The sequence below is a fragment of the Populus alba genome, chromosome 1 (assembly GCF_005239225.2).
Source record: "Populus alba chromosome 1, ASM523922v2, whole genome shotgun sequence".
NCBI lineage: Eukaryota > Viridiplantae > Streptophyta > Magnoliopsida > Malpighiales > Salicaceae > Populus > Populus alba.
In genome coordinates, this window is record NC_133284.1 from 7,336,627 (window position 1) to 7,346,834 (window position 10,208).

General features: G+C 27.1%; 1 protein-coding gene across 1 annotated transcript; it reads right to left on the bottom strand.

Annotated features, from left to right (window-relative positions):
- Nucleotides 1–381: 381 nt before the first annotated feature.
- On the bottom strand, nt 382–1,446 carry LOC118036794 (uncharacterized). Its single transcript, XM_035042625.2, has 3 exons — nt 1,285–1,446; nt 790–1,073; nt 382–615 (listed from the first exon to the last, which is right to left on the bottom strand). Exons 1-3 carry the CDS (start codon nt 1,354–1,356, stop codon nt 558–560), a joined length of 414 nt encoding a protein of 137 aa, XP_034898516.1. The 5' UTR covers nt 1,357–1,446; the 3' UTR covers nt 382–557.
- Nucleotides 1,447–10,208: the final 8,762 nt, after the last annotated feature.

Below are 10,208 nucleotides of genomic sequence, written 5' to 3' on the forward strand. Positions count from 1 at the left end.
TTTCCATTCTCATTTTACTTAATTAAAATTTTTACTTGTGTGGATATATTAAGTTAATATAAAATTATTTTTAAGATGAATAAAACTATTTTGGACATGAGATCAAATTTCTCATCCTGGGAATCAATTACCTCCAACGGAGACCTTCAACCTTCCCCTCCCAATATAATCTATTTGTTTAGTGTTTGGATAATCTGTTTAGAGTCTGTTCGGATAATTTATTTAAAGTGTGTTTAAAATTGTAATAATAATTATTTTTTAAAATATTTTTTATTTTAAAACATATTAAAATAATTTTTTATCTTTTAAAAATTATTATTTTTCAAAATGTTTTTTAAAATTATATTTTTTTTATTTTAAAAACAATATAAGATAATATTAAAAAACACCATTATTATATAACATTATTATATAAAGTACATAAGAAAAGACCCATCGACTTGTGCTTAAGTACCCTTAGAAAACCTCGCAGTAATCATCCATTACAAATACATTAAAACTACGGTACATTACATGAAAAAACTAGAAGTACACACATCATTGAGATGTACTGTTGATCAGTGTTCTTCCTTGAGACCCTGGTTCTTGCTCATGTTCTGCTTTGCCATCAGATCCCTGAAACACAATATAAAACAAAGCACAACGTTAATTAATCATAGCATACGCTTCAAATTCCGTGAACATGCAGATAACTGCAGCTCAAGTCTTCATCTTCTATAATTTTATTCAAGTTTATCGGCAATAAAATTAAATTGAAGCTACAAAGATATTGTTGATAGGATCACAAACCGTAAGGTTTGGGTGAGTGATTCATCCTTGGCAAAATCATTCTCTGCTCTTGCCTTTACGATCTGAAACATGAGATCAAGCCTGAGTTGATTTGCAGCACTCTGCTTGCAGATTTGACTAGTTTCCTCTTTAAGTTTGGCAGCCTCTTTACTTATTTCCTGGAATTTTTCCCTTACTTCCATTTGACCCTCCCTTATGCGTTTTTGACCCTCGCTAATCTCAACCATGTCAGCCCTAATCTTTTTGATGCTCCTACTTAATTTGTTATCCTTGATTTTACGTTTCTGTTTGCATTGTTAATAAATTACATACGTTAGAATTTCAAACAGTACAAATGGGTGGAAAGAAAAAAAAAAATCACCAGCTGATAATTTAGTATATAAACAGAAGGAAGCCAAGAAAACAATTAACAACGATAGAAGGAACGGCCAATGCAACGCCATTAATTGAGAACGGCATTTCTAGCTAGTATTGTGAGCATGGATGTATGTATACCAGATTCCTCCTTTGAAGCGCTCCGAGAGTGGACCTGTGCGCAACTTGTTTTGTATCCATGTTGCTCCTCATCTTAGGCGCAGGTAAGATGATGGCCTTTTTTTTTCTTTTGTTTAGGATCTGTACATGTAAAGCTGGTTTTTCCTTCCTCCAGCAAGAGGGTGATTTATATAAAGGGCAGCATCCGCAAGGACCGCAACGTATCCGAGGAGTAAAGTGAAAATGACATTTTTTCCTCTTGGGCCCCACAATCACGATGCTAGAAATTAAATATAATGAAAAAGAAGTCCAACCACATGCTAACATTCATTTTTTTTTCATCGCTCGATACATCGCGCGATGATCGTGCAGAAAGCCAGAAAATTGTTCGATGCTCAGCCGATCGCGAGATTTCCTCTCCATTATGTGGTGATGACTTTTCTGACAAATTATATATATTGTTATCACCGCTAGTTATTATCTTCTAATTATATTACATATTTATAAATTAATTACTTATTTAATTACCTATATCAAATTTATAATTAATATCAAAACAAGGTCTTAATATACATGTCATTCATACAATATATCTTTATTTAGATTAAAAAAAAAATTATATAAATTAATACATTTTAGTTTTGATTAAGTTTTGTTGATATTAAATATCAATTATTTATTCTTAAAATTTTATTATTAACATAAGCAATATCTCTTATATATTAACATAAGAGATAAGATTCATACCAGCGGATTTCGTGACTACTTGAAATTAATCCTCAAATATTTTAATTATATCATTGGCGGACCTGTAACTAGGAGTTGATCCTCAAATATTTTAAGATTTTTATATTATAAAAAAACCAAATTGTCATCCGGATTTTAATGTAATTCTCTATACAAATTAAGATTATTGTGGACTATCATAATAAAATTATATGAATATGTTATATAATTAAGAGGATTATGAATGGTGTTTTAATATTTTTATATTGTATTTATTATTTTTTTAATTAAAAAATTATTGACGTATATTTCACATGTCCTAATAAATAAGCAACAGTTTTCAAGATGATGTGTCAAACAGTTCTCAGTGATTAAATCCAATGGTTGGATTGCTGCCATTAATAAATTATTTATGTCATTTTTATCTTTTTTTTTTCTCTGATAACTAAATTATATAATTACTCTTTTTTTGTTTATTTAAATTTAATATGGTTTTCAAATCCAAGTTGCTTGAATAACATGGTAATCTAACCCAATCAACCTAACACACTTAAATCTAGCATGATTATGATACTTAAAACATTTAAAATGTTCACATTTTTTTTAATATTTTTCTATATTATAAAAAATATATTAATATTGATCCGCCATATCTCTATAAGCAGTCCTCACGTCTTAAACATACGTCACATACACTCTTGTTTTTTTAATATATTTTGTGCTTAATAACTCTTCCAATCAACTTAATACATTTAAATTTAGCATGATTATGATACTTAAAACATTTAAAATGTTCTCAATTTTTTTAATATCTTTTTATATTATAAAAAAAATATTAATATTAACCTGTTATATCTTTATAAGCAATCCTCACGTCTTCTCACGTCTTAAACATACGTCACATACACTCTTGTTTTTAAATATATTTTATGCTTAATAACTCTTTCAATCAACCTAACACATTTAAATCTAGTATAATTATTATACTTCAAACATTTAAAATGTTCTTAATTTTTTTAATATCTTTTTATATTATAAAAAATATTAATATTGACCCGCTATATCCCTATAAGCAATCCGGCGTCTTAAACATACGTCACGTACACTCTTGTTTTTTAATATATATTGTGCTTAATAATAAAGACACTAGTTAAACAGTGCACAGTAATGCACTGTTCACCTTTTTTTTTTCAGGGTATTAAATTTTTTAACATTTTTTTTTTAAAAAAAAAACACTAGTTTAAAGTGAATTAAATTCACTCGTACTGTAATGTGAACAATATTTTTTTTCCCGAAAAACTAGTATAGAGTGAATTAAATTCACTCGCACTGTAATATCAATTTTATACTTGATAATATTTTATCTACGCTAAAAAAATTATGAAAACTGTAATTCTTATCAGATAAATTTTGTACATAATGGAATTATAAATAGTTTAATGGAATAATAAAAAATATTTTATAAAATATTTTTTATTTCATGATGTAATATAAGTAATTAAATTTACAATATTTAAATTAAAAATCATTAGTATAAATATATATATATATATATATATATATTATATATTATTTTATAACCTCAATTTGAAAAGCATTTTTTTAACCAAACACATTAAACTACTTTTTCTTCAACCTCAACTTCAACCACAGTTTTAACCAAACACCTATTTTTTCAAACCAACCTCAACTAAAAGTACTTTTTATAAAACAACTTTTTTTAAACCACAACCACAAAAGCTACCGCAATACCAAACACACCCTATATCGGCCACCTTAAAAGTTTACTCCGACCGGCCATATGGTGGATGATCTCTAGCATTAGGCCAGAATTCTATCGACACGGGGGATTTTTTAATTCTTAATTGACGCTACCATGTTCTATAACCATCTTCGACGGATTTTCCAGAGACTGCATTCTGTATATTCTCATTGTTGTATGCGAGCGAATGTTTTTAATTATACTTTTTTCCCGGCCAACGAAATTGGGATTCAATTTACTATCTATAACCATGTTAATATCCTACTCCCTGACGTTTTTCCATCTCTCACCGGAACCCAGCTTAAGAAAAAACTTGATTGGTTAGGCGGGAAAGAAAACAAGAAGAAAAAACATGATCTCGTACTGACACAACGACATGGTCGGCGGTGAGATGGACCTCTTTCTGCTCCCTCTCAGCCCCTTGCCTTCGCTTGATCTCCTATTTCTGCCCAATGATCCGCTACAAAAGCCAACCAAGAGACATGAAGAATCGAGATGAAAGGCAGAGAATCTCCTTTTCTTGATATTTACAAGCAGTGAGATATCTCTACAGGTTAGATTTGTTAAAAGTGGAAGCGAATATATCCTCTCAATCATAACTCATACCTGAGATGGGTGAGCTTGAATTCGAGAGAGGACGGAGAGACCTCAAAGATATCTTCCTCTCTCACACACACAAAAATGGGTCTCTGGTTTCAAACATTTCAAGATATAAAAATTAAAATACCATGTTCGTTGAGGGAATGCTCCGGACCTTGTACCGCAGATGCAGTCAAGGCGGTTTCTCTGTAATGTTATAGATCTATGGAGTAAGGCGGTGGGAACAGTGATGCGCACCGTTTCACTCGGGTTATATTTTGTTTTTTAACATTTTAAGTTCTTGTGATTTTATTATCACATTAGCTAGGTCCTTATAGTTTTGTTATATTCACTTCACTCCCTAACAAATTGATTTTAGTCTCTAGCCGCAGCTCATTCCCCCTTTCTCTTCTTTTTTTAAATCTTCTAGATCTACTATTTTTAAAATTTTAAGAAAAAATATTTGTTAAAATATATCGAAATACAATATATGTAGCCCAAGACAATGATTAGAAGTTACTAGCTTTGATACCCGCGCGATGTTGCGGTTCATTTTTTTTATATAAAAAATATTAAAAAAAAATAAAAATTTAAAAATCTTAGGTTTGGCTACAATGTCTGACCTAAGAGTAATATTTATAATATTAATAATAAAATTAAACTTGCATGACCCAAGTTTAAGTGAGCCTGACTGTAACACCGGACCTAAGAATATTGGATGTGGGTCTGGCTATAAGGTCGTATCATAAAAGTGTGATAATTAAATAGATTAATTAAAAAAACAAAGAAAAAAATCAACAGAAAGGAAAAGACTAATAAAGAAAAAGAAAAAGAAATTGAATTAATTGGTTAACCCTTTACACCAGGTTACCCCGTAAAACCTGAGATTTGCGTCATGAAAGTTTGATAACTAAATAAAAAAAAATGACGGGTTTACCCAGAATTAACCGAGTTAACCCGTCAAGCCCAGGATATGTGTCATGAAAGTCTGATAATTAAATAAAAAACGTGGGGAAAGTTAATTTAACAAACTAAAGTTAATTTAATATAATACAATATAATAATTATTATAATGAAAAAACGTGGGGAAAGCTAAAGCTAAAGCTAAATTTTCAATCAACTTAATATTAAAAAAATAGATTTAACAAAGATAATTTAAAAAATAAACACGTTGGGGAAACACTGCAGTCAAACAAAAATCATGTAAGGGAAACACTGTAGTAATCCATAATTTTTTTTTCTTTTTTAAAAAAAGCTACAAAGCTAAGTTCTCAACCAGCTTAATATATAAAAAAAACCGAGATCTGTGTAATGAAAGTATGATAATTAAATTAAATTTTGTTTTTCACATTAACAAACTAAATTAAACAAAAAAAAATTCATTAAAAGAAAAAAAAATGTAAAGAAAAAAGCAAAAAAAAAAAAAATGGGTAAAAAAAAAAAAAAGAGTCAAGTGTTTCATTGTATGCACAATGATACATTATATGTAAAAAGTAGAAGAAACAAAAGTGAGGAAAAAAAAAAAAAAAGCTACTACAGTGAAAAACCCACGCGTTAATAAAAACATGTAAAAAAAAAAGATAAAAAAAGGTACTATAGTAAAAAAAAAAATTTAAAAAAAACAAAAGCAAAAGCAAAAAATAAAAAAAGAAAAACTACTACATAAAAAAAAACCAAAAACAAAAAAAAAATGTCACAAAAGAAAGAAAGAAAAAAAAACAGCCTAAATAAATAAAAGACGTGGGGAAGCTGCAATAATTTCCCCACACCTTTTAGTATATTACTTAGTACTACAAGAAACTTTTTGCACATTCATGAAAATCTAATAATCAATTATTCATAAAATTATTTATTTATCGTGGGAGATATTTTATCATTAAACCGCCACTTCATAAACATCTAAATACCATGGCCTTGTTTAATTTTGTGATACAACCGTATTTTTAAATATTTTTTAATTTTTTTAGTTTTTTAATTGTTTTGATGTATTAATATAAAAAATAATTGTTTAAAATAAAAAAAATATATTATTTTAATATATTTTTAAATAAAAAAAAATATTCAAAAAATAATTGTCTCTAAGACTACTACCATATTTTAGTTGAAAAAATCAGTTGGAGTCTTGCTTGTATTAGGGATAGAAAAAAATTACGATAGGAAAATAATTATCCAGAATGGAGAGGATTGGAGAAAAAAACCTATGGCAAGGCTACTAACTATGTAAAAGTATAAAAAACAACGAGGAAAAAAGGTTTAGCTGTTCAACCATTCACTTTCAGATATTATTATATGATCGAATTCTTTAATGTCAATTTGTCAAAATGAAAACACTTTATTTATTCTTTCCAACCAGCCTTACTATTGGCTCCCGCTGGCTCGCGCCCTTTTCCTCTGCAACTTCTAAGCAGCTACTCCCATCTCTCTCTCATAATACAGGTTAACGAGTCCGACTCCGAGTCAATAAATATCAAGTTTTCCATAAATGATCGAAGTTTTGCATATGCTTCGGATACAACAACCATACCCGTTCATGAAATTTTATTTTATTGCAGCCTCCTCTTGTCAATTGTTAGTTGGCGTGTAATGATGCCCGACAGCGAAGGGTGCGGTCACCCACAAGCCTCACGCTCTGGGTATCGCTCAAATGCGACAGCTCACCTAAAGATATCGCGCGATCACCCTGCGAGATCGCACGATTTGATTTTTCCATTCAAAAAAAGACAGTACCCACTCCCCGCGGGCCCCGCACCATTTTGTAATATAATAGAGAAGTCGAATGCCCTTTTTATTTTTTTTGTGTTTTAAAAAAAATTAATTTTTTTTTAATTTTTTTATTAATTTTAAATTAATATATTTTTAGTATTTTCAAATTATTTTTAAATACTGATATCAAAAATAATTTTTTAAAAATAAAAAAAATATTATTAATATATATTTTAATATAAAAAATTATTTAAAAAACAATTATAACCATGTTAACAAACTCATCGTGTCGGTCAACTATTCACTATGGCCAAGAATTCCAAGAGGTTTTTGTCCAAACCAGCAGGGTTGACAAAAGCAAAATGACACGAGGAGAGGAAATTACTGTAGTTTTGCTTTTCATATATAGTCAGTGGCGGAGCCACGTACGGATATGGGGCAATTGCCCCCTTAATTTTTTAATATTAGGAAATTAATATAATAGGTTGATAGAGTTCAATACATGGAAAAGTAAAAAAAATGGAAAGTTATAGACTATATAATATAGTAGATGCTGTCTCCGCGTGATGACGCAGGCTTATGACATGTTTTTCTATTATCATGATTTTGTGAAAAAATTAAAAAAAATTATTTTAACTCACAATATTTTTAAGAAATAAACTATAAAGTTGAATTGTTAACCAACTTAATATTTTAAAAAATAAAATGAATAAAGAAAATTTTGAAAAAATAATCATAACAAAAAAAATCATGTGGAGAAATACTATACTAATCTATAGTGTTTTAAAGAAAAAAACTACGAAGCTAAATTCTCAATCAGCTCAATATAAAAAAAATAAAAAAAAAAACAAAATGAAAAAGAAAACCATGCAAGGAAACACTGTAGCAATCTATAGTGTTTCATGAGGATATCTACTATTGTAATTATCAACCAGCTCAATATTAAAAATAATAAAATAGATAAAAAATAATTTGAAAAAAATCATAACAAAAAAAAAATCATGTGGGGGAATACTGTAGCAATCCACAATGTTTTAAAGAAAAACTACAAAGCTAAATTCTCAACCTGCTCAATATTAAAAAAATAAAATCGACAAAGATAATTTAAAAAAAACAAAAAAATCATAAAAAAGAAAAAAAAACATGTGAGGAAACATTGTAGCAATCCAAAGTGTTTTAAAGAAAAAAAAATTACGATGCTAAATTCTCAACCAGCTCCATATTAAAAAAATAAAATCAACAAAAACAATTTTGAAAAAAAATGAAAAAAAGAAGAAGAAGATAATTTTGAAAAAAAAACAAAAAAAATGAAAAAAAAAAACATATGGGAAAAGTTAAAGTTGAATTCTCAACCAGTTTAATATTAAGAAAAATTAACAAAGACAATTTTTTTTCAAAAAACAAAACATGTGAGGAAACACTGTAACAAAACAAATATCATGTGGGGAAACATTATAACAATCCATGGTGTTTTTTTTTTTATAAAAAAAACACGAAGCAAAATTCTCAACCAGCTTGATATGAAAAAAATAAAATCGACAAAGACAATTTAAAAAAAAAGACAAAAAAAATCATAAAAAAAACATGTGGAGAAACACTGTAGCAATCCACAATGTTTTAAGGAAAAAAATTACGATGCTAAATTCTCAACCAGCTCCATATTAAAAAAATAAAATCAACAAAAACAATTCTGAAAAAAAAAACAAAGAAATGAAAAAAAAGAAGAAGAAGATAATTTTGAAAAAAAAGCAAAAAAAAATAAAAAATAAAAAACATATGGAGAAAGTTAAAATTGAATTCTCAACCAACTTAATATCAAAAAAATTGATAAAGATATTTTAAAAAAAAAACATGTAAGGAAACACTATAACAAAAAAAATATCATGTAGGGAAACATTGTAACAATCCACGATATTTTTTTTTTTAAAAAAACACGAAACCAAATTCTCAACCAGCTTGATATGAAAAAAATAAAATCAACAATGACCATTTTGAGAAAAAAAAAAACCATTTAAGGAAATGTTTTAAGAAAAAACTACAGAACAAAATTTTCAACCAATTCAATATTTAAATAAAAATCAACAAAGATAATTTTTTAAAAAAATACAAAAACAAATAAGAATAAAAAAAAAACAAAAAAAAGAAGAAGAAGAAGACAATCTTGAAAAAAAAAAAACATGTCAAAACCCAAAAAAAATAAAACAAATGTGGAAAAAAAAAAGAAAGAAAGGCAAAATAAAAATAAAAATAAAAGTGAACAAACAGGAAAAAAAAAACATATGGTGTGGGGAAAGCTATAGTACTTTCCCTATATCTTTTAAAGTATTAGTTAATTATTGATTGTTATTTTTTTATATGATTTTTTTAAAATTTTACTTTTACTAATAAGATGATTGAGAATTTAATTTTTATTTTATTTTAAGGATGTGTTGTTTTTTTTTTTTTAATGACATGGGGAAAAGTGTTGTAACTTTCTTCACAAAACATAGAGATGACAAAAACTAAATGATATAAGGAGAGGAAAATATTGTAGTTTTCCTTTTATATTATGGATTGTTATAGTATTTTTTATATTTATTTTATCGATAATGATATTTTTTTTCTTCCCACTTTTTTCTTTATTGCCCTTAAGAATCGGGCTAGCCATGCAAAATTTCAAAGTTGTCATTTGATTTTTTGAGATGTCAAATTCAATCTTTATTCTTTTAATTTTTAATTTTTAATTTTGTTTTTGGCTCTTTTGTTAAATTTCAATTTCATCATTTAATTCCAATTTGTGATATTTTTTAATTTGGTCCTCATTTTGTTCTATTTTTTTGAGTTCTTTTATTAAATTGATTTTTCTTTTAATTTCATCATTCAATCAAACGTTTATTTTTATTTTTTTATTTTTATTTTAATCCTTATTTTTTTATTTTTTTCTTTTGTTAAAATGACTTTTCTTTTTAATTTGACCCTTTAATCAAAAATAAATTTTCACTTTTTATTTCAATTATGGTTCTTATTTTTTTAATTATTACCTTTTGTTTTGGATCCTTTTATATAATTAAAATTATTTTTTGAATTTTAGGTTTCAACAATTAAGTGATTATGAATTGAGTTTTATAATTTCTTTAGATGAGTATTTTCATTCTAATAACCTGAGTTACAAGTTTGAATTGGACAGATTCGTTTT

What these genes read in the sequence shown, in the direction of transcription:
- LOC118036794 (XM_035042625.2), bottom strand. Translation starts at nt 1,356, where the DNA reads ATGAGGAGCAACATGGATACAAAACAAGTTGCGCACAGGTCCACTCTC. An exon ending in CGCTTCAAAGGAGGAATCTG is followed by an intron (nt 1,074 to 1,284) that starts GTATACATACAT and finishes CAATGCAAACAG; the next exon opens with AAACGTAAAATCAAGGATAA. An exon ending in TCACTCACCCAAACCTTACG is followed by an intron (nt 616 to 789) that starts GTTTGTGATCCT and finishes ATTGTGTTTCAG; the next exon opens with GGATCTGATGGCAAAGCAGA.